At 37.6% G+C, this 25,330-nt stretch overlaps 3 protein-coding genes across 4 annotated transcripts in view; all 3 read left to right on the forward strand.

Moving 5' to 3' along the window:
- LOC6035906 (sine oculis-binding protein homolog B) overlaps positions 1-25,330 on the forward strand; it is a 95,702-nt gene that overhangs the window by 34,549 nt on the left and 35,823 nt on the right. The window lies entirely within an intron of this gene.
- On the forward strand, positions 20,113-22,057 carry LOC6035902. Its single transcript, XM_001845963.2, has 2 exons — positions 20,113-20,533; positions 20,593-22,057. The coding sequence occupies exons 1-2, from the start codon at positions 20,229-20,231 to the stop codon at positions 21,965-21,967; spliced, it is 1,680 nt and encodes a 559-aa protein (XP_001846015.2). The 5' UTR covers positions 20,113-20,228; the 3' UTR covers positions 21,968-22,057.
- On the forward strand, positions 23,001-23,416 carry LOC6035903 (protamine). The gene is given in 2 exon segments (XM_001845964.2): positions 23,001-23,137; positions 23,139-23,416. Coding segments are annotated over 2 exon segments (309 nt in total). The 5' UTR covers positions 23,001-23,056; the 3' UTR covers positions 23,367-23,416.

The following is a 25,330-nucleotide window of genomic DNA, read 5'->3' on the forward strand; positions in this document are numbered from 1 at the left end:
TTTCCCTTCCGCTTACTTTTTCACGGCGCTTTCGATACAAAACTGCCCCCAACTTTCGGCAACATGTTCGTTTGCACATTAGTTAGTCACTCACTTGAAAAATAATCCCGAAACATGTAAATAATTAGCAAGCGCCATAAAAAAAAACAAACGCGCAAAGTCTTTTGACGTTTGACTTTTGACTACACTCAATCCCCGGTGGTTTGACACCAACTGTTGTCAAACGAACGGGGTCACTTTTTAGTTTGACACCCCTTTTACACGGAGCTCACACACACTACCAAACGTTTGTTTTGATAGTGTGCGTGAGCGTCGTGTAAAAAGTGACAGTTCGTCACTTTTTAGTTTGACTTTGACCAACCAACGGGGTACAAACTAAAAAAGTGTCAAACGAAAAAGTGACCAACCACCGGGGGTTGAGTGTACCCATTCCAATCGAAGACTGAAGAAAACCGAGCGAGAAGCGAAGGCAAATAAAGAACAAAGGGTGGCCACCAACACCACCAGCGCGCCTGTTGGAGTGAGCCAGTGATGCCAGGAAATTTTCTCTATAAATGCTATTTTTCGTGAGGGTTCGCTTAAAATAGCATCAATTTTGGCAGCACTAAGCAGACCCAAAAGAGCGCTGGAAGTAAAAAAAAACTAAGCTGAAAATAAAAAATGGGCGTTGCCCAATGCATTTTCGTTTGATTAGAATACATTTTGGAAATATTTTTTTCAAATGTGAAAATAAACAGAAATGTTTCCTAAAAGTTGCTCTACTCGTTGGTGTACATGGTTTTAGTAAATTTCAAGGAACACTCCAGATTATCCAGCATTTCAAACACGACCGCTTATTAGGCTTAAAATGGGTATATTTCCCCTAATTAAAGTTATTAAGAATTTTCGACATTATGTCTTTCTTCAATTTTTGATATTTTTTTTACAGATTTGTTAGGGCGAATTTGGACAGCTGTTTTTGCAGTATATCTTGATAATTTTGATTGATTTCTATTAGATCAACGAAAGTGGCACATCGATTTCCTAATTTGATGCTTTTTAATGCTGCTGTCCCTATTCAGAGATTCACCCCAGTTGATGTTACATTGAAAATATTATCATTTGTTGAAACTTTTAACGATATGATTTAAAGAATACATTCCCTATAGTTTTTTTTTGCGAGAAAGTGGTCACTCATGCCGTTTAAATTTAAAACATATTCAGCAACAATAAATTAGTGCGATACAAACAGAATCTGAATTGAAGCTAAAGCTGACACCACTTTGATGGGGATTCATATTACAAAAAGCACAGATAAATAGATGTTTCACAACGAGATTTTTTAATTTAATTTCATGTTATTTTTTTTTCAAATGATTGTTTTGTTTTCAAAAACATATTTTTATTTTTTTTTCTCTCAACTGACATCAACAATTAGCAGCAATAACAACCCCCCTGTGAAACGGAAAAGTTCGAAATCGGACGACACTTTTTTCCATGCAAATGTTGACTGTACGTCAGACGGGCTGGCTTTCTTGCTTGCGATATCACATTTCAAATGGTGACTGGTTCTGGGTAAACAATTTTATTTTCGAAGCTGAAATTTATATTTTTTCCGAGCGCGCAGCCAATTTCTGGAACTGATTAAAAAATAATCAGTTCTGAGGGTCGTCCAAGGGGCTTTTTATCGGGCGAATTATTTTTCCTGCAATTTTTAATTATCGATATGCTTAATTGGAAGAATCATTACGGAGTGAGATTTTTTTTTCCGCGAAATTGCATAATGAGTTTTAAAAATGATATCACTTTTCAACATTTTTAAATTAAAACCCCATTTCCAACTATACACATTGAAGAGTCATCCTTCATTGACGCTGGCGATCAAAGACCTTTGATCTTCTGTGTCAGCATGGAGCAGAGCCGCTAAAAACAGTCGTAAACCTCGTGCGAGCATTAAACTGTGTCTATCTTCGTCCGCGGGAGATACATATTATAGGCCGACAGGTCAGACTGTTAGTATTACGATCCGTTTGCACCCAGTTGGAAACTCGTGCACCTGTTGGTTGTCACCGGTAAATCTGTCAGACTGCAGTGTGGAAATTAGTTTTTTAACGGAAAACATTGTTTGTTTGTTTTTTTTAAATCGAAAACAGCATTTCGTAAAATTATTCTAAATTTTGTTAATTGATTTGATTTTTTTTTAAATTTAACATCATTCTTTCCGTGTTTTTCCTGACTTGCATTTCATAGACTTTTTGGACACATTCCTCGCGGCATGTGGAATGGCAATCGCGTTCCGTCTCTTGATGAGCCCGGCTGCTATTCGAGATGGGTTGCATTTGCGCGAAATCAGATCAAGATGTGTCGCGTTGCTTGCATTGAGGCGAAGCAATTCTAGAATTTCAACTGGTATTTTTATGATCTATTTTATTTATAGTGGGAAACATTTTTCAAAATAAATTTTGTAACATTTTTTCATTTCAGCAAAAATAGGCCCATTTCAAATCTTAATCCCATAATTTTTATGCAATTTAGTTGCCTCAGCATCGAAAATGTGAGCGAGCACTGCCAAAATTATTATTACACGTTCGGCTGTTTATCATGTTTAACTCTCGGCTAATGAGCCATAGTTTGTCATAATTAGATTACCTTTGCCGGTGCGGCCCGGTGACGGCTCATCAAAAATATAAAGTTACTCACGATCGTGGCCCGTTTCGGGTCGTTTCTGGGATAATTTGGGACTATTTTATGACCGCTCTTTGGTTGTAATCGGATAAATTTAGGTTTCAAATTTTAACTTAAAAAAATAAAAAAATTGCATTTTTTTTCAGCACGAAAAAATTTGAACACCGAGATTCGAACTAAGGCACTTTGGATGAGACACTTATAATCTTAACCGCCGTGCCACGATAGCTTGCTGGTGGAAGAGAGGCAGAACGCAAACATGCTCTTCTCCATTTGCACTCTCTTTCTATATCTCTGTGGAATTTTGTGGAACTAGCGTGTGGGTTTCAAATATGGTGAGAGCATCTCATCATTGATTTGCAGTAGAGCTGCAATGCAGTGTCATCGCCTTGAGATTACATTTGGGTGTAAAGAGAACATTTGATTTTTGTTATCTATTTATTTACCATTTTCAATTCAATTCAACTTTAAAAATTATTGGGTACTGAAAACGAAATCCAACACGCGTGAAAACGGATCGGTTCCAATAGTTTGTTTGTGTGTGGCAGCACAATCACCAGCTATGACCAACCAGCCAGCAAATCATCGCCACCAGCCATTGGGCTAACAGAGAAGAGGGAAACCTTTTTGGCGTGTAGAGTTGCATTGATTGAATAAATTTGAAACCAGATATGGAACCGGGCGGGCGTCGCAAATTGGTATCACAGGAGGACAGAAGGCATCCAGGTAAGAGTTGTGAGATAATAATAATTTATTCGACATGAGCCCCTGATGCAAGTAGGATGGCTGGTTGGAGGATGTTGATGTTTGCCAAAGTGTCGGATTTATCTCGTTTGTTGAGAAGCTGATTCAGATCAAATTCTAGTGCTTAATTTTCACTTAAAATTGTATTACTTTTTCTTGACGTTTGTGTTCAATTAGCATCTTGAGCAATTAAAACAAAAATGTTCAAATTAAAGTAAAAACACTTAATTTTGACATTTTTTAAAGATGCTTTTTATGTGCAAAAACGATTTAATGTTGAAAATGACTTTTTTTAATAAAATGCACAATTTTTGAGTAATAGGGGAAATATACCCATTTTAAGCCTTATAAACGATCGTGTTTGAATGATGCAGGATAATCTGGAGTGTTCCTTGAAATTTACTAAAAATTTACACCAACGAGTAGAGCAACTTTTTGTGAACATTTCTGTTTATTTTCGCTTTGACTAATAGTTATTTTATTCCTTTTACAAGCATTCAAAAACAAAAAATCCCAAATGTATTCTAATCGGACGAGAATGCATTTGACCACGCCCATTTTTCTATTTTCAGCTTAGTTCTTTTTTCTTTCAGCGCTCTTTTGGGTCTGCTTAGTGCCGCCAAAATTGATGAAATTTTAAGCGAACACTCACGAAAAGTAGCGTTTATAGAGAAAGTTTCCTGGCATCACTGGCTCACTCCAACAGGCGCTGCTGGTGGTGTTGGTGGCCACCCTTTGTTCTTTATTTGCCTTCGCTTCTCGCTCGGTTTTCTTCAGTCTTCGATTGGAATGGGTCGTCAACATTCAAATGTCAAAAGACTTGGCGCGTTTGTTTTTTTGATGGCGCTAGCTAATTATTTACATGTTTCGGGAATATTTTTCAAGTGAGTAATTAACTAATGTGCAAAAGAACATGTTGCCAGTAGTTGGAAGCAATTTCATATCTTAAACTTGACCTTTTTGGCCAGTAAATGGCATAAATTTGCGTGCTTACTTGAGGCGACGCTGTTGCTGGTAAGTTTATAGCTTAGTAGTTGTTTATGCAACATGTTGTGAAAAGAAGATTTTTTCAGCACGTGTCGTGATAAATACGACGAGTGATGAAAAAATCATGTTTTGCGACTAGTTCCATACAACATTTATTGCAATCCCGTAAAACACCCTTTGAACAGAATTATAGGACAAATCAAGCAAAACATGTCAAAGGGTCGAAGGCGAAGTGTAAACAAAGAGTCTATCCTGCTCACGTCAGTTGATGTTAACATTAGGAATGAGCAGAATAGACTCTTTGTTTACACATAGGCTTCGTCCCTATTGCAGTGTTTAGCTAGAAATGTCCATGCATTGAGTCAAATTCAGTGCTGAAAAGTAGAACTTAATTTTTGGTTATTTAGAAAATACGTTGTTTGGCAATTTATGTTTTTGTTATATTTAACAAGACACCAAACCGATCAGAAAGTCCCATCTCAAGATACTTTTTTTCGAATACTCACAAGACTTTTTGTATTACCAGTCCGCAAAATTTTATGGAGCTTTGCATAGAAAACTAAATAATGTAAAATGGCTTCTTTAGGCAAAAAATGCATGCAATGCAAAAAATCAAAATCTTAAAAAAATACTTTAAAAAATCTGAAATTTTAGGGAACTATTTACATTTGGTAATTTTACTGCTTGAAAACTTTGTTTATTGAACTTCTTTTTTTTAATTGTCCAAATTAGCAAGAGATAATAAAACGTGTTTGTTTAGGGAAACATACTTTAAAACAATTAGTAAAAAACTAAAAGCTTTTTCAGCTAAAAAAATACTAAACTAAAAATTGATTAAGAGCATGTCCTTAAACCACACAGCAAAAAATCCGATGGTATAATCGCATGCAAAAGCATGCACATAACCTTCGTCAAAAAAGACACTTATATAACACACTGCATGTATTTTTGTTTTGTAAACACAAAAAAAAATGCAACCGACGGGATTCAAACCCAGCTTCATTACTAAAGACTGGTGCCTTAGCCCGCTCGGCCATCAGACCGATGGAGAAGATAAAGAATAAACGCATTTGTGTGCTTGACATTTTGGTCTAGTAGGCTACATATTTAGGAGGGTGTAATATTAGGGGAAAGTGGGGCAAGTGTAACAAGCTAAGCGTTATAACTAGGCTTAGTGATTTTTCACGTTCGAAAATTGCAAATTTCACGGGGACCACAATTTCAAAACACCAAATTTCACGCAAATTTCGCGGAACTTTAAAAATGTTCAAATGACCCTGAAAATCCTATGTTTAAATCACAGAAACTACTTTTTATGCTTCATTATATATTATTCTTCAATAAACTAAAAAAAATCTTCACTCAATTTGAATGCGACACAAAAAAAAATCTCCTAATTTTCAAAAAAAAATCCTCCTGGTTTAGAAACAAAATGTAGGGCACGTGTATTCTCATTTACTGAACTGCTCTTTTAATATTCGACTAATAAAGCTTAAATGTTTCGCTACTTTGCTTCTGTTATATCAATTTACATTTTATTGAATTTAATAACAAAGCAAGGTCAAAATAAGTAAAATAATTTAAATTTTCTGCGACTTTTAGCCCATTAAACATATTTTTTAAGGGTGTAAGATCACTTTTCAAAAACTAAATTTAACAATTTGCAAAAATAATATCATTTTTAACAAAATTTAATTTTTTATTCTAAATGAGAAAGGAAACCAAAAATAAGTAATATTTTTTAACTTTCACTGGAATAATCCACCCAAATAAACAAATATGTAGTGTTAAAATTAAACAGACCCAAAATGAAAATTTGACATGATTTTAAAATATGATTCCAAAGATACGCTTCATTTTATTTTCAATAAAACAAAGCTTAATTCTTTTAATTTCTTCCAAAACTAAACAATTCAAATAAAATAGCAGTAAAATTTTTAATACAGCGAATGAAAATATTACTAAATTTAGTTAGTTTTAAAAAAACTGAAATACTGAATATTTCTTCAAATGGTTCGTATCAACTTGACATACATGTATATTCAAGCTTTTTAATTGAAAACTAATAATATTTAATGAAATTGTCTTTTTGGATGAAATATTCATTAAGTTGTTGTTGTTATTAAAAAAAAGGATTTGAGAAAATTGATAAATTTCACGAAATCGTCAAAAAATACTAACCCTATATTAGTAATTAAACCAGGGTATTCACTCGCTTAATTCTACAGTAGTTCATAAAGTTATTTTTATTCCTTTTTGAATTTGATTAAATATTTAGAGAAAAATCGTTACATTTTCACACAAACATAAAATTTCACGGGATTTCACGGAAAAAGCAAAATTTCGCGGATTTCACGCTGTCCGCGAAATCGTGAAATTTCACTAACCCTGGTTATAACCCGTTAAAAAGTTAAAAATCTGTCGGATTTTATTATAATCATCTTATTCTAGGTCTTAACTAAGACTTTGATAGAGTAAGTTTTAAAAAATCCTGTTTTTAATGCAAAAAATGATTTAAATTTTTTTGATTTTCTGTTCTGCTCAACTAGTGGGGCAAGACGAACAACCCGTTGGGGCAAGAGTAACAATGCATGAAAAAAACATGTTAATTTGCTAACAATTGAAGTGTTATTACTAAGGCTACCAACTGTACGGATTTTTTCCTTACCATACGGATTTTCGAACCTCTTCGCGGATTTTTAACAGGCCGGAATTTTTGTAGGGAATTTTACGTATAATACGGATTTGTACGGAATTTTAACAACTTTTTAATCATTGAATTGCTTTTTTGATTTGGTCGAAGCTTTTGTTAACTAGAAATTTTTGGTTTCTGTGAGTTTGATTTAAAAAGGGAGAGTTTTCCGGGGTTTTCTTCAATTCAACTTGATTATCAATAATTCTAGAGTTTTTAAACAATTGTCTTGCTTATGTTGATAGGCCCTTAAAAAAAACTCTAGAATTGTTCTTTTAGAAATTCCTTACTAAATATATTTCATTTCTAAAAGCTTTCTAAAACTTGTGAAAACATTTGAACATTTAACAAATCTAGAGTTTTTTTAAAGGTTCTATAAACTGTTGTGTTTCACATGCTATAGGACCTTTTCAATAAAAAAAACCCTGGAAAAGTGTTCGTGAAAACACTAAGAGCGATATTATTCGTAAAAACAATCTTGACATTTCGTAAACTTTTAAACGTTTAACAAAACAAAATTGAAGAACATAATTATTTGATTCAAATCACGGTTTATTTTATGAATACTTTTAAACGTGCAAGTTATAAGCACTCTGATAGCATTTTGTGAAATTTGTTAGCATTTAAAAACGACATAGTTTTATATTTTTAATTCTAAGATTTATTAAATTTAATTTATCTAAATAATTCAATGACAGTTTTTGTTATACCATTGTGGCATATCGGCAAAGTGTACGGATTTTTGCTCAGAAAGAGTTGGTAGCCTTAGTTATTACTTAGATACATCAGATTAGAATGTATTTGAAAGGTTTGTTGCAATTTTAGATTAAATTATAATATTTTACAAAAAAAATATTGTTTTTACGAAAAAAAAAAAAATTACATAGATGATAAATAGTAAATTTTCATAATATCACTATATTTTGCATGGACATTTTTTCAAACAATTGTTTATCAGTTCTTAAGTACTTTCATGTATTTATTTCCCAATAAAATATATTTTTGCAGCAATTCGTAATTTTTTCCATACTAAAAATCCATATGGTACACTTGCCTCACCTGAACAAGATTTTTTAAAAGCTACCAACAAAAATACCCAAAAGTTAAACCATACTTTATATTAGGTGCAAGTCATTGGAAGGGATACTAATGATCTAGGAAAAATAGCATTTTGATAAAATGAGCCTTAAAACCAAGCCTGAGTCTTATTTTGTACATTACAAATATTAAAAGAAAACAAAGCTTTTGAAAAAAAAACTTCATTTAATCTTATGCCCCATGGCGTTTACGTTGTTTTGGCCCACTTTCCCTTACATAAAATTTCATAAAATGATGCAAAATTTATCCACACGCAGGCCTTTTACACGCAACTTTTTTGCTGTTCAGTCCCAACTGCGTTTATTCTAGAAATTTTCCAACAGCAGTAACGTAACCTGATTCGGGCGGAAAATTCTCCGGGAAAAACAAGCAACAAAGAAAATCGATCCGATCGCTGGGTGTTGAATTTCCGGCTCTTCGCAGTGCCAGTCAGTGTTGCCAACTATCGTGTAATTCTCCCAAATTTGCACTTTCAAAATTGCAACGCATTCATTATTGCGTAAAAAAGGTGCACCAAAGGAACGGCACTGTCCCAGTTTTTCCTCCATTTTCCAGGGTAGGACAACAACAGGAAAAAAAAACGACTCAAATTCGATACCCCTTCGTTGGGTTCGCGTTTCGTAATGCGGCACTGTTTAACGATGAAATTATGTGTTATTTTAGTGCTGCTTTTGGGCGCCATCATCATCGGGAAACGGACAACCCGGAACAGGAGACCCACCACGTCCTCTCCGGTGACTCCCGGTGAAGCTGCTGCTGATGATGATGCTGGGGGAAATATACACGTGCACACGGCTGTGACGCGTCACGTGGGTTGGCTTTGCCCATCTGAAGTTGGGTCGGCTTTCGAAATGTGAGAACTTTTGTGAAAATGAAACGCCACAACCTGAGAGCCGTATCGGCTGCTGCTGACGGGGCTGCTGCCTCGGAATCGGGGACCGGATACCACCACCGGGTGGAAAACCGGGTGAAATTGAATATTATGAAGATTCGCTTATCGGACGGCAGTGGGGCGGGCAGGTTTCTAGAGAGGGAGGGAGAGCAGGTCGAAATGTGAGCTATCTGAGTCGATGCACGAGCATAATATGTTGTTGTTGTTGTTGCTGGTGTGTTGTGTCTTGATGGGCAGAAAATTGTGCGAATTTTCCGGGAAAAATCTTGGAGGTTTCACTTTTGAAAATTTGATAGGTGATGTTTGCACAAATTTCAACATATAATTTTAGCAGATGCATTGTTTATATGGTTTGATTTTTTTTAAAGAAAAAGAATTAAAGAAACGATATCCTCTTCAAGTGAAGAAAATAACTTCAAAACCTCGATGGTTTGACATTTTTAATTTGACATCCCATGTGACAATTTTGGAACAATTATTTTTTTTAACTAAAGCACTAGCAATATATGAGAAAAAAAAGTTACTGAAATTACAAGGAAATTTTAAAAATGAGCAGTTCTCTCAGATTTCAGTCATTCGATTTTTTGTATTTTTAAATCCGACTGAAACTTTTTTGGTGCCCAAAGAAGCCATTTTGCATCATTAGTTTGTCCATATAATTTTCCTTACAAATTTGTCAGCTGTACATACAAAAATGATGCATGAAAATTAAAAAAATCTGTATCTTTTGAAGGAATTTTTCGATCGATTTGGTGTCTTCGGCAAAGTTGTAGGTATGGGTATTATACACGGTAAAAAAAATTGGTGATTTTTTACTTAACTTTTTGTCACTAAAAGTTGATTAGCAAAAAACACTACTTTTTTTATTTGTTTTAAAGGACATCAAATGCCAACTTTTCAGAAAATTTCCTTTAACCGAGTTATGATTTTTTGAATCAATACTGATTTTTTCAAAAAATCGAAATATTTTTCGCAAAAAATTTTCAACTTCATTTTTCGAAGTAAAATTAAATTTGCAATCAAAAACTCGGGTGAGTGTTCAAAAAGCCGTAAGAGCCACCGTGGCCTCTTACACTAATTTTCGTTTTTCTCGAAAATGAGACAAAATTTCATTTATTTTTAGTTTGGGAAGGACGTGTAGATGAACAATCTCGAGCGTTTTTGGTATTAATTTTTCATAAGTATGTCGAATACCGGTGTAAAAAGGACTTTGTTTACCAATGACTCTTACGGCTTTTTGAAAACTGATCCGAGAAAAGTGCTTTAGTGAATTTTTGATAAAGTGCACCGATCTCAAGTTAAAGCCATTTTTAGATGACTTTTTTTTTGAAAATAGTCGCAGTTTTTCATTTTTTTAAATTAGTGCACATGTTTGCCCACTTTAAAAAAAATATTTTTGAGTAGCTGAGAAAATTCTCTATATTTTAATTTATTGAACTTTGTTGATACGGGTCTTAGTTGAGATATTGCCATGCAAAGGTTAAAAAACAGGAAAATTGATGTTTTCTAAGTCCCACCCAAACAACACACCATTTTCTAATGTCGATATCTCAGCAACCAATGGACCGATTACCGCAACATTATTTCGCGCAAACCATCGATTGCTACACTCAAAGTTAATGAACGAGGGGATAGTCCTCACGAAAAGAAACGTGAGGAAAGTGCTATTTTGCGAGAGTATAGTCCTCTCACGTGTTCATTCGTTCATTGGAACAGTTCATCCTATTGAGTGGCTTATATGGACAAATGACCGCCACTTAGTCACCGAACCATGGTGGCCCATACGGCAAACCCGAGCAGACGGAAATAACTTGGGAAGGTCAGTTTTTGATATTGTGAGAAGATCGAAATATGTAATTGGGATGATCGGATTAGTTGTTAAAATAACAAAAATCAATAACAAAGATTTGTTCGAAGAATAACTTAAACTGTTATTATGTTGTTATTGCAATAACAAACCAATAACACAGAAGGAATCATGAAGGAATAACAAGATTTGTTATTTTGTGCGGAGAGGTGGAGCAGCATAATAACAAAAATGTTATTGAACTGGTATGTCTCCATAACAAAAAAGTTATTGTTTTGGTTTATTTGTAATTTGCAAATAAACCTGCAGTTGCCATAACTCCTCTGTACTAGTCAGGGCTGCAGAGTCGGGTACCTCCAAGCGACTTTGAATCCATACTTTGAAGACAACTCCGACTCTGGATGCAGGATATGACGTCAACGACGATTTCAGCTCTCTAAAAATACCCGACTTCACGGATTCCGACTCCAAGTAAAAGTTGCTGAAAATTTGCTGAATCCGATGCAGTCTCCGAGGTCTCACTCCAGCTCGAACTTCAACGTCAGCACCGACTTCCTGGCTCTGTGAAAATAATAACAGTTTTTGTTATTCACACATCAATAATTCTCATTAAATAAATCAATTCCGTTAGGGAATAAAACAAAATTGAAATGGTAAAATTTCATGGTGAAATAAATTACCACGATAAAATTGGTCAAAATTATTTCATAGTTCTAGCCAATTTTAGTAAAATCCTTTAGGGGGTATATCAAATAATAAAAAAAAATCAACCTTCAAAATTTAAACTTTTCAGAATAAATTTAGCTTAAGGACCCCATTTCATGGCCAAAATAATGATCCCGACGAAATTGGTCAAAATTATCCCATAGTTCTAGCCAATTTTAGCAAAGTCCCTTAGGGGGTATACCAAATAATAAAAAAAAATCAACTTTCAAAATTTCAACTTTTTAGAATAATTTTAGCTTAAGGACCCCATTTCATGGCCAAAATAATGACCCCGACGAAATTGGTCAAAATTATCCCATAGTTCTAACCATTTTAAACAAAGGCCTTTAGGGGGTATATCAAATAATTAAAAAATCAACTTTCAAAAATTCAACTTTTAAGAATAATTTTAGCTTAAGGACCCCATTTCATGGCCAAAATAATGACCCTGACGAAATTGGTCAAAACTATCCCATAGTTCTAACCATTTTAAACAAAGTCCTTTAGGGGGTATATCAAATAATTAAAAAATCAACCTTCAAAATTTCAACTTTTTAGAATAATTTTAGCTTAAGGACCCCATTTCATGGCCAAAATAATGACCCTGACGAAATTGGTCAAAATTATCCCATAGTTATAGCCAATTTTACCAAAGTCCCTTAGAGGGTATATCAAATAATTAAAAAAAACAACTTTCAAAATTTCAACTTTTTAGAATAATTTTAGCTTAAGGACGCCATTTTATGGCCAAAATAATGACCCTGACGAAATTGGTCAAAACTATCCCATAGTTCTAACCATTTTAAACAAAGTCCTTTAGGGGGTATATCAAATAATTAGAAAAAATCAACCTTCAAAATTTCAACTTTTTAGAATAATTTTAGCTTAAGGACCCCATTTCATGGCCAAAATAATGACCCCGACGAAACTGGACAAAATTATCCCAAAGATTTAAACATATTTAACAAAAGAAAAAAATAATAACAGATTGTGTTATGGACACTTAGAAACTTTTCCATTTGTGCGATTTATGGTAATTTTATTTCTAAGTCAGTATACCGAACGAATACCAAATTTTGTTATTAGGAGAGTTTTTGAAATGTATAACATTTCCTCTTATTAGCGTGTTATTAAACATTTTCAAAATAATATCACTTCAATACCAAATTTTGTTATTTTATCAGAAACTGTTATTATTTATCTTCTTGAAGTTGAACTTCGGGATAAAATAATAACACTTTTTGTTATTTTAACAGGATTTGTTATTGAAATATTATTAATTTTGTTATTTCCGTCTGCCCGGGAAGGCACGGTTAAATATGCCGAAGGTCTTAGGTTCGAGTCTCGGTACCGTTACTTTTTTTTATAGATGAACTCTTTTGAAGATGAACCCATGAGTAAAGTACTCTCGGTAGTTTCGGGATTAATCCTCTCAGTCCGCACACAGTACCATTTTACTACCGAATCGTGCTCTTTATCCTCTCGTATGCCGATGTCCAGTTCTGGGTGTATACACCAAAAGCTTTGTTTTTTGGTGGTTGTGCAAAAAAATCTTTGACCGAGTTATGAATTTTTGAATCAATACTGATTTTTAAAGCCATTTTTAGGTGAGGGTATTGATTCAAAAATTCATGGCTCGGCCAAAGATTTCTTTGGAACAACCTGAAAATTTCTGAAAAGTTGGCATTTAATGTCCCCTAAAACATATAAAAAATAAAAATTGTGGTTCTTTGGCAAATCAAGTTTTAGTGACAAAAAGTTAAATAAAAAATCACCAAAAATTTTTTACCGTGTATCATTTTTTTCCAGTGTAGTCCGTATCCATACTTACAATTTTGCCGAAGACACCAAATCGATCAAAAAATTCCTTCAAAAGATCCAGATTTTTTGAATGTTCATACATCATTTTGTGTGGACACCTGCCAAATTTGTATGGAAAATTATATGGGCAAACTAATGATGCAAAATGGCTTCTTTGGGCATACCGAAGGCACCAAAAAGTTTCAGTCGGATTAAAAAATACAAAAATTAAAATTGAAAAAAAAAGACTGATTGTGGAAAGAATTGCTCAGTTCATAAAATCATGTGCATTTCTTCTCTGAAAATTTTATATTCTAAATAATATTTTTTTAATTCTACAATTTCAAAATTCTCATATTTTAAATATTCAAAAGGCGACAATTCTATGATTCAGCAATTAAAAAAACGAAAAATCGAAAATTTTCAAATTCTGGGATTCTTAACTTTTTAAACTCTACAATTCTAATCTTCTAAAACTCTTAAAGTCTTCATTGATTTCTTTAGCCATGAGTTTATGATTTGATTTCAATTAACTTACAGTACTTATTTCAATTAACTTACTGTTACTGCCAAATGATTTTCTCGATATCTTCCCACTGGATGCCGCTTTATGGGAAAGGATGAAGTCATGTTGAAGCTGTTCGCTTGAGATTCATTTTCTCCGTGGGATAGAATTTCTTCGTTGTCTCGAAAGAGCCCCCGGAGCCGGAGAATATTGAATGTTATCTCTGCGCATTGGAGGAGGTAATCAAAAACTTGAACCCTTGCCGTGGATGCACTTTGCAGAGTTGATTTTTCCTGCTTCTGACGCGTTTCCGATAGATATTGCACCAGGTTCGAGTAACTCTTTGAAAAGCGTGTGATGGTGTGTTCATACGAAAAAAAAAACTAATTTAGCTGGTCATTTACCGCCCATCGAAATGCGCCCATTCGTGTGAAATTTAATATTTTGACCATAACTGCTAGAAACATGAAAGCGGATCGTTGCACATTGCAGAGTGCAACGCGTTCTTTTTTCATATTTTTTTGCTTCTCTCGGTTGCAGCTCATGCAACTCGTGTGAAAAACTTGAGAGCCCACCAACACCTTGGCGCAAAATTGAAGGCTTTTGGGTAAACATATTTCAATTTGTAGGTGTTTTTACTAATTTAAAAAATTCTAAAATAAATAATTAGATCCATATTTTTTTTACTCGGCGATAACGGTGGACCTTGTGGCTATAACTACAAAATTGTACAATAGTAGTTTATGCAACAAGGTGCAAAAATAAGATTTTTTTCTGCACGAGTCGTACATAAATACAACGAGTGCTGAAAAAAATCAACTTTTGTAACAAGTTGCTTACAACGTTTTTTGCAATTCCGAAAACGCCTTTCGAATTGAATGTTATGTCAAACATCCATGTGTTAAGTGAATTAACTGTTCAAAGCAAAACAAAAATATTGAAAAATGATACTTTTCCACACTAGTGCTGAAAAGTTCAATTTTTAAGCACCCATTTATGTGTTGAAAATTAGAACTTTTCAGCACTGCTATTGAAAGGCATTAATTTTCCATTCTGTTATTTTTGGTAGAGAAAAGTAGGCAGTTTCGTCGCTTGATAGTGACACAAAAAGTAAGTAGTTTCACGACGGAATTGCAAAAAAAAGTATTTTTTGCAATTCCGTCGTGAAACTATTTACTTTTCCTGTCATTCTTGAACGACGAAATAGCCTATTTTTCTGTACCAAAAATAACAGAATCGAATAGCAACACTTTTCAAAATAAATGCTGAAAAGTTCTACTTTTCAGCACTCAAATGGGTGTGATTTAAACGATTTATTGACAAAATACATGAAAATTTGACATAAAATCTCACTCAGTGTGTGTTTTTTTGGAATTGCAAAAAATGTTGTATGAAACTCGTTGCAAAACTTGATTTTTTCAGCACTCTTCGTATTTATCCAACTCGGTGAACCTCGTTGGATGAATGTACGACTCGTGCTGAAAAAATCCTCTTTTTGCAACTTGTTGCATAAACTACTATTTTGATTTAGAATCAATTTTACATCTATTTGGGCGCGTAACAATCTTAAAACGTTGAAATTTCACGGTTTTCTAAAATCTACTTAAAATAAAAAAAATGTTATTTCACAGTAATTGTGTACAACGAAGTTGCTGCAAGTTGGTAGTATAGTTCAAGATGCATAAAACAACCCTGACACAAAATGTGCATTGAAAAAATATATGAAGTCAATTCGTGAAATTTTGTAGATTTTTCATCTGGTTGAATTTACGATTCTATCTTTATTTCATTTAGTTTTTAGAAATTTAACTAGCAAAAAAATACCTCCAAAACGAAGCACTTCTAAAACTACATATTCATCAAAAATATAATCAAAAAAATATTAAAATAAATAAAATTGTTTGCAACTATAGTCAAATTCGAGTATTCCAAAAAGGTTAGACAAAACTCGATTTATAGCAATATTTTCACATTTGACATTGATAATTCCAGACTATAAAAACATTGCAAAAAGCTTAACCAACTTTCTTTCAAGATATATGTATTGTATTTTAAACCAAGTTGATTATAAATCTTTATTTATACAGCAATTCCCCACGAAAACAGCACGAAAAAAAAACAAAAGTGCTCGGATTGGGTTCAAAATTTTTCTGGGGGTTCCCAGGCCGAAATAATTAGACCCGTATTTTATTTGGCCATTAGGGTGAAATTAGTTAATCATAAAATAAGGCTGGTGCAAATGTTTAAAAGTTTTTCTTAAATTCTTAAAATAGATATCTGTATACTGTGAATACAGATAGACGAGTTGTTCCTTTTAATTCCGCTATATATTTTAATATCTTGACAGATACGTATTTCGTCTACTACTTGCAGACTTCATCAGTGTTCTGTTCTCGACTGAAGGTTCATCGCTGGTGTATCCATATTTGTAGTTACTGTAGGTACTACCTCCTCGTTCTTCTTTTGTGCCTGTATAGGTAACAGCTTAAACAGCCACGTTGAGCCGTTACCTGAATCCTTGTTGAGTAAACGTTTGTTGCCTGCCTTGAAGATTTCCAAACTTTCAGCGACAGCCAGCTTCGATGGGTTAGTGATGTGTCTTAAGATGACCGCGTCGCTAGCTGTGATGTTATGTTTTTCCTCGATGATGTGTTCGGTTACTGCTGACTTGAAATGGGGACAAATCCTTTCCGTTTTTCCTCCATGGCAATTTTGACATATGTGTGTATATGCTCATCCAACCTGGTTTGCAGCAATCTCTTAGTTTGTCCAATGTAGCTCATATCACAGTGGCCGCAGGATACCTCGTAGATGCCGGGTTTGCCTAAAGTCGGTATGGGGTCTTTCGTTGAACCTAAGATGGATTCCAACTGGCTGTTTCTACTGCTGAACACTAAATCGATGCCAAATTTAGCCAGTTTTTGTCGTAATGGGCGTGTTATCCTGTAGTCGAATTCTACTGCTGCTCTTCGCAGTGGCTCTGCTGATGGCGTAAGGGTTGTGAGTGAAGTTCTGTGCAGTTTTCTTTCCTTCTTATCGATGATTGCTTGGATAGTTGTTCTGCTGTAACCGTTGATTTCCGCTGTTTCAAATATGTACTCCAATTCTTTCTGTTTTCCTGCATCGCTGAGGGGTAAAGTTGTCATCCTATGTATAAAATAATGATATGCTGCCATCTTATGTTGGAATGAATGGTTTGACGTGGCAGGGATTGTTCTTCTGGTGTTTGTTGGCTTCCTGTAGATCTCGAAAGAAAACGAAGATGGGCAACCTGGTTCTCTTAGGATCAGGATGTCTAAGAAAGGTAACTTTCCTTCGACTTCCATTTCGTAAGTGAACTTGATGCTCCTGCGTGCACTGTTTATGGTGTCCAGTACCGTTGTTAGTGAGTCCCTTTTGATGATGCAGAAGATGTCATCTACGTATCTCCACCAACGTTCTGGTAGTAGGTTTTTGGTTTGTAGTTCGTGTTCCAAAGCTGCCATATAAACATCGCTCATGAACGGTGACAGTGGGTTACCCATCGATGCTCCCATCCTCTGTTGGTAGATGCAATCCCTGAACTGGAAGTAGCTATGTTCCATGCATAATTTGACGAATGTTATATACTGGATCGTTTTTGTCTCCATGGTTCTCCCTCGTATTGTGATTGCAGCCAATCCCGTAGAGTTCCTATTGCGTTTTTTACTGGTATGCTTGGGAACAGTGCTGTTACGTCGAAGGAAACCATTATTTCATCCTCAGCTATCGGTCCCGACTCTAAGAGCTCCTTTGTGAACACCTGCGAACTGATGATCGAACGGCTCGGGAAACGTGGCTGTTTAAGCTGTTACCTATACAGGCACAAAAGAAGAACGAGGAGGTAGTACCTACAGTAACTACAAATATGGATACACCAGCGATGAACCTTCAGTCGAGAACAGAACACTGATGAAGTCTGCAAGTAGTAGACGAAATACGTATCTGTCAAGATATTAAAATATATAGCGGAATTAAAAGGAACAACTCGTCTCTTTGTATTCACAGTAATGCATTCTGCTAAAACGCTCAACCAAACCACGATATCTGTATAATTATTGTCAAGTTTATTATCACTTTGGTTTATTTCATTTCGGTCCCGCCAGGGCCTTTTAATTTCAAGATTTTGCATTTTCAGATTTGCCGGGATTTTCTATTATTCTAGCGAATATAAAACTATTGAAACGTTTGTAACGTCAAACGCCACTGTCTTTTCTGTTCCTTATGAGCTGCGTACCGCTTAAGAATAATCTTTTCGTGACCCTTTACTTGACCGTTTCTTGTGCGTTTTTTTATATGGAGTTTTGCGTTCCTTCCGATCTGCATATCAGCCTTAACATTTAATAAACTCCCAAATACAAAATTTTTGAAACTTAGAAATATAAGGTAACTCTGGATTTTCAACATTGCAAACAAGCACTGAAATGCAACAAATTTGCAATAATTCGAGCCGACAAAGCCCGTTGTGCGGCCCAAAGAAGCCTGCGTCGCGACGCCGGCTAAGGGAAACGCGCGCGCGCATAACAAAACTGGCCCGGGGTTTCAATTTCGCAAAGGAAAAGTAAATAAAAGCTGATGCACTCCCATGTGCCGTTTTCCAGTGTAACTTTTTGTGCCTCTTTTTTGGTTTGTGGCACATTTTCTGCAGTTAAAAAAAGTTTGTTTCGACTGCTGCGCTGAGACGTTGTGCAAGTTTATTTGCACTGTATCACATTTCAATTAGCAATTCTCCCTTTTTTTATGGACACTTTTTTTCTGTGCCGGCCTTTTGGTGTGAATGGGTGACAGAGTGTGGTAGAGAAGGTTTCAGTTGTTATTTTCAGTTTGTTGGAACCGGCTTAAATTTCCGCTATTTAGGTTCAGGTTTTGTCCCAGGACTGACAGCGCCTCGAAAGGGTATTATTTTTCCGCAGCCTCTTTCGGAGGTAATTATACACTCAAACCCCGATGGTTTGACACCAACAGTTGTCAAACGAACAGGGTCACTTTTTAGTTTGACACCCCTTTTACACGGAGTTCACTCACACAATCAAACGTTTGTTTTGATAGTGTGCTTGAGCGCCGTGTAAAAAGTGACAGTTGACCAACCAACGGGGTACAAACTAAAAAAGTGTCAAACGAAAAAGTGACCAACCACCGGGGGTTGAGTGTATTTGAATTGTTAGTGTCGAATTGCAGTTGTGTACATTTCTGGTTGAAATGTTGGCGATTAATTGGTGGAAAAATGGTCAAAATCAATCCGCTTCACACGCCGCCGTCAACCAGGCGCGATCGCGCGCTTCTCGTTCCGCCATGGTTCCTGCCAGTTCCTTCGCCGGATGCACGTGGCCGCTGCGTTTGATAAACTGCTTCAGCATGTTCAGCTTCGTGGTTTCGTTGACGTAATCGCGGGTCAAGAAGAGTGCCACAATGGCCAAATCTTTGACAGTTTCCGGTGGCAACTTTCGTTCGTGCAGCAGCCGCCAGCGTCGGCCCGCGGGTCCGGCATCGCAAACGACGCAGTTGCACTTGAAGTCCGCACGATTCGGTGATTGGTTCTCCAGCGCGCACTGGACGTAGCAGGAACATTTTCCTGAAGCCGGATTCGAACACAATTCTAAAATTCTAATATTCTAAAATTAGTCTTTTTAGGCCTAAAATCTCATTGATTCCTTCACGTTTCCAGAAAAGTCTAGAAATTAGGCATTTAATCCTATTAATACGTTTTTTTGGGCCTAAAAAAAGGTTTTATCAGGTTCCGCCATCTTGGATTACGCCTAAATTTGTATCGCTCTGGTAACGTTCATTTCTGGAAAAGACTAAAATCTTTTTGAAGAATGGCATAAAATTTTGCATTTTTCGTACTAAAGCGAGACTAGACTTTTTCAAGACTAATCCATCATTAGTCATAAAAGAGTTAACACGGTTACACTGATAATCAACATTACACACTGTTCAGTACACTTTTACACACTTGTATGGGATTTTTCAGTTCAAGTATGATTACACGAAAGTGTGTAATCATACTTGAACTGAAAAATCCCAAACAAGTATGTAAAAGTGAACTGAAAAAAGTGTAATGCTGTTTACCAGTGTAGGTTCGATAGAGGCTAATTTTTAGTCTTTTAAGACTAATGTCGGTTTTGCGTGTAAAGTGCGATTTCAGTAAACAAAAAATGTGTAAAGTAAAAAAATAATTGGTTCTCCACAACAGTGCATTAAACGACAGAGAAATTTTCGGCGCGAAAATCAGATCTTCGGAGAAGAACCCAAACAACCAGAGTTGCAACGTCAAGTCCGTCGTGCCGGAACGCAGTAGTAATCGCGCCCGGGAACCATGAATCCGACTCTGCTTCCGCCACCCCTGGCGACCGGTGCCATCGACCTGCTGCAAGAGATGCTCCTCGAGCGGGGGGCCATCCGGGCCGACTTTACGCTGTACCAGGACTTTATGGACGCGCGTCGGGACCTGCTGCTTGTGCCGGAGCAAGGCAAGTGCGACGCCGACGCGGCCCGCTTTCGCAACACCGGCAACCGGCTCTACCTGGACGGGAAGTACGAGGAAGCATTGGTGTGGTACAACCGGAGCATCTGCTTCGCGGAGAAGGGGACGGACCAGCTGGCCACGGGATACGGGAACCGGTAGGGCGGAAGACGAGACGTATGTGGTTGGGTTTTGATGAATGTTTTTGATTTTGAAGGTCGGCGGTTTACTACGAGCAGGGCGAGTACGAGTTTGCTCTGTACAACATCGATCTGGCCAAGAAGCATGGTTATCCGGAGAAATTGATGCCGAAGCTGCGGGTCAGGGAGTTGAACTGCAAGCAACAGATTGCCGCTGGACGTTCGAAGGGCACGGTTCCAAGTCCGCGGATGGACATCAATGTGGACACCAACCCGAAGATTCCCTTCCTGGCCAAGGGAATAAAGGTTGATCACCGGCGAATCCTGATCGCCGAAAGGGACTTCAATCCGGGGGACGTGATTATGGATGCGGAACCGCTGCTGACGGCGATTGACTTCAACCTGTGCTACGAAAACTGCAGCCACTGCGGAGTCAAGTTCAGCAACAGCTTGATTCCCTGCCCGGGCTGCGTCTTCTTCATGTACTGCGGCGAGGAGTGTCGGCAGAAGAGCTGGAAGCTGTGGCACCGATTCGAATGTCCGGTGGCCACTAAGCTGCGCAATTTCTCCAATTTCAATGTGCTGAACACTCCGCGTCTGTTTTTCTACGGTCTTTCCCTGTTTGATGACAATTTGGCCGAGCTGAAGCGGTTCTGCGAGGCGAACGAGGGCGCAGAGTTGAACCGGTTCGAGTTGGATTACAGCAACTTGGACCGACGTGAGCTGTTCAAAATTCTGCACAACACGGAGCCTCGTCGCGACGAGGTCGGAGAGTTTAACGGATACTTGGAGGAAAAGCTGATTTCTTACGGTTACTTTTTGGTGTTCCAAACGAATCCACTGATGGTATCGGTCACGACTGGCCGACGGAACTTTACGATCCAAACCTTGAACAAGCTCGCTCGCCTAGCTACCACACTGCTCTCAAACAATCGCGACTATCTTGGGCGCATAATTTCATGGATCTTCCCGGCCATCCCCGCCAACATCCACACGTGCGATCCGAACGCGCACACGGCCTTCGAATCCGGCCGCATGAAGATGGTGCTGTTACGACCGGTTGCTGCCGGCAAACCCATCGTCGAGTCTTTCGGACCAAGCTGGTGGACTTCCAACCCAGAACCGCGCCCCCCAGGAATGAGCTGTAGCTGCGCCGCCTGTGACGATGGGCCACGAGGCCGGGTGTGGCGTGCCCAGCTGCACCGTAAACCGCCTCCGGAGACGGTCAAAGATTTTGCCGTGGCGGCTCAAGTGTTAAGCAGCGACGACATCGGCGATGCGGCCAAGCTGAACGCGCTGCAGCAGTTTATCAAGCGGAACAGCCACGTTCATCCGGCGGTTCAAGTGGGACAGATCTTGGAGCGCTATCAGCTGCTACTGACCAAGGCGATTCACGCCGAGCGGGGAGCGCTGAACCGTGCCCAGCTGCAGGCTGCCTACGTTGAGCAGTGAGGAACGAACTCTTCTTTGAGAAAATTGACTCTGAACTTGAATTAAAATGCAAAAACTGAATTCTCTTGCAAAATAAAATTCTTAAATCAGTCTGATTTTTCTTCACAACCCAATCGGCAAAGAGTTTGTCCGCTCATGACCGCTGCCACTGGTCATCTGATCGGATGGACCAAGTCTCAGGTGACACACGTGTACAAGTTTTGCTGCCAACTTGTCCACTTGGGCGAGCCTGAAAACGCTGAAATTTACGCAGAGCTTGAAAATACTCCGAAGCGTGAAACCTAACCTAATTTAATCGAAGCTGGTTTACTCGCTTGATCGGCGCGAAAATTACGACTCCGAGCACCGAATCTGTGAAACTCTATCCGTTATGCAAAGTCGGACTTACGGTAATAAATATATCTCACGCGTGCTAGAATAACGACAGTGGGATGTGAGCTGCACACAGCTAAGATATCATTAATTTGCATTTTGCAGCTTGGTTGGCTCTAGGTTATGTCGTCATGATGGTCGGAATGCATCCGACGAGACGGAATTATGAGAAGGACAGATTCTTATCTACCGATGAAGCAGAAGAGTTTTATTAAGTTTCTGACCGGATTTGATCCCTTAACTTTCTGCTTGTGAAGTAGAATACCAGTTTTGAGATCTGTCAATTGTACAAAATGTGTCAAAATTTTAATTTGGTGTCTACTTTATTCAATCTAGAGTAACAGTTCTCAAAATCTTGGCTAACATGTCTGGAGTTTTTTTTGAAAAGGTCCAATAAACCAAATTTTCAGTTTTTGCTTTTTGGGTGTTTTTTGATACCCCTGACTCAAGGCGGTTTGAAAAACACCCAAAAAGCAAAAACTGGAAATTTGGTTTATTGGACCTTTTCAAAAAAAACTCGAGATGTCTTTTATTAATAGTTTTGAGAGGACTTTCGATCCTCTGATAAGAACAAAATAAAAATGTCTGGAAAAAAATCTTTAACCAAATCTTTAACCCATTTCCAAATCGAAGCACTCGTTGATTTTTTAAGATAGCGTCGAAGAGTTCGGAAACGGAACCGTCAAACATACTACACACCGAACTTGTCTGCAAATTATGGACTCCCAGCGAGACTCGAAACGTTCCGGTGGCCGTTCCTGCAACCCCGGTCGGCGCTCCCGGAACCCGTACATCAACTTTTTTACGCGATTTCCGGCGCTCCCACTGTGGCCTCCGGCCGGTCGAGGTGATCCGTCAGGGGGCGCAAGCGTGGGGCAGGCTGACGGAGGAGCAGCGGCTTCCGTACATCCGCGAGTCGTTCTATCATCCACTGCGCCGGAGGCCGTGTCGACCTGCCGCTAGGATGGCGTCCCGCCGGAGGAGATCTGGAAAGCCAAACAGAACGCGGAAGAGTTCTGGGAGATGATTTTTTTTGGGGATGGAGGCGATAAATTATTGGTGAAATAAATTATGAGATGGTGGGATAAAAAGTCTATTAAACTTTTTAAAGGATTTTTTTTTCGACATTCGACATTCAATGAAGCATTTTTTGTGGATATTATTTCTCTCCGTGTCCTATTTTCACTCGACAAACGATTCAAATTCAGATGGCGTCGTCAATTCCGCTAGAGGCGCTGCAAGCTCATTTGTTTTGTTTTGAAGCTGAACATCTGTCACGAAATCAGCCGGAATCTGCGAGTTTTGGTGCCGTGCAGTTTTTGCAATTTTTTGTGGAATTGTCCTTAAAAAGTGTATGTTTTGATGAAGTTAAACCAGATTTTGTGATTTGTAGTAGTTTTATGTGGCATACGTAGTAAGTGAAACGAAATTAAATTTTATACCACAATGTTGATCAACAAGCTAGCCGGCATTACAGTTATTTTATCGTTGTTTACATTTATTTATAGGGGAATACGGGGCTTATCGAAAAATTTCTTTTTTTAATTTCTTTGCAAACTTTAACAAACTTTTAACCTCTCGGATGTGAAAATTGCGTTTGTTGTCTTTCCTCGTTCCTTGAAGGGACCGACCTTCCACATATCACGCGCAAATTTCTTTGGAAATTATTGTTGTTGTTGTTTTATTATAGAGGTTTTACACTCCACGTGCATTCGCCTCTTTTTCAAAGAAAGGTGGGATAGAATTAGAGGAAGATTTCACAAAATTTGTATATACATTTGTATAGTTTATATGGTTTCGTACAGGTGAGTTTCTCGTAAAAATTTCAGCAAGCGTTGTTCAGATTCGGGTTCGTGTCCTAATATTTCACGGATTGAGTTGGAAAGCAAATTTTCCTGGCGTTGAGCGGTATAGGAAGGGCAATCAACGAGAATATGTTCCACAGTAATAGGTACTCCACATGTGTAACACATATCCCTAGGGCCCAGTCCCATGAGGTGTCGATGAGTTAGTCTGGTATGTCCTATCCTAAGTCTGGACATAATGCGTTGTTCTGTTCGGTGTCCTCGATCCTCCCAGCTTTTGGTGGTTCCTTTTATTTTCCTAGTGAAGACATCTCTGGTTATGTGCCACTGGTTTTCCCAAACTAGTTCGAGTTGTGTGTTGATCCATCTATTAATGTCTTGTTTGGGGAGTGGCGTTATCCATGCCTCAGCACGGTACCCTTCACCAGCAAGTTTGTCAGCTTTCTCATTTCCGAGTATTCCGCAGTGGCTTGGGACCCAGCAGAAGGTAATGTCCGTACGGTTTTCCAATTTCGATTCTAATGTTTGAATCAGAGCATTTTTGGATTTTCCAGATTCTACATTCAAAAGAGCGCTTGCAGAGTCTGTAAAAATAACTGTTTCGTAAATGCGATCCTCCTGGGTCATGTCGACAGCTATAATGAGGGCAGCAGTCTCAGCTGTAAATATAGAACATTTGTTATCAATTTTCTTAGATATTGACCAATGAACACTGTAAGCTCCCATTCCGACTCCGTGTCGGGATACCGATCCGTCTGTGTAAATGTGTTGATGTCGTTGATATTTTTGTTCCACTCTTTGTTTGAAAACTGCTCTTTTTTGAGCAGCGGTGTCCGTAGGTTTGATTTTGTGATGAATTTTCCAGTCAATTTTTGGTTTAACATCGTCCCATCTCCGTTCTTGAACACGGGGAAGCTTGGCCACTTCCGGTAGTGAAGATCCTATCTTTTCCCTTAAGATTTCGTTCGTTTTCCTTAGTAAGGTGCTTGATTCTTCGGGAATTTTCTCCATAACACTGGTTGTCCTTTTTGCTAATATCAGCGCTGCTTTCAGGGGAAAAGGTAGATTGCCAGATTCTATCATAATTGATAGAATCGGTGAGCTTTTCAGATGGCCTGAGGCACGCCGTACAATTTCGTTGTAGACAGGTGTTAGAGTGTTGACTAGTGCAGAAAATGCAGCACAT

The sequence above is a fragment of the Culex quinquefasciatus genome, chromosome 2, assembly GCF_015732765.1.
Source record: "Culex quinquefasciatus strain JHB chromosome 2, VPISU_Cqui_1.0_pri_paternal, whole genome shotgun sequence".
Lineage (NCBI taxonomy): Eukaryota > Metazoa > Arthropoda > Insecta > Diptera > Culicidae > Culex > Culex quinquefasciatus.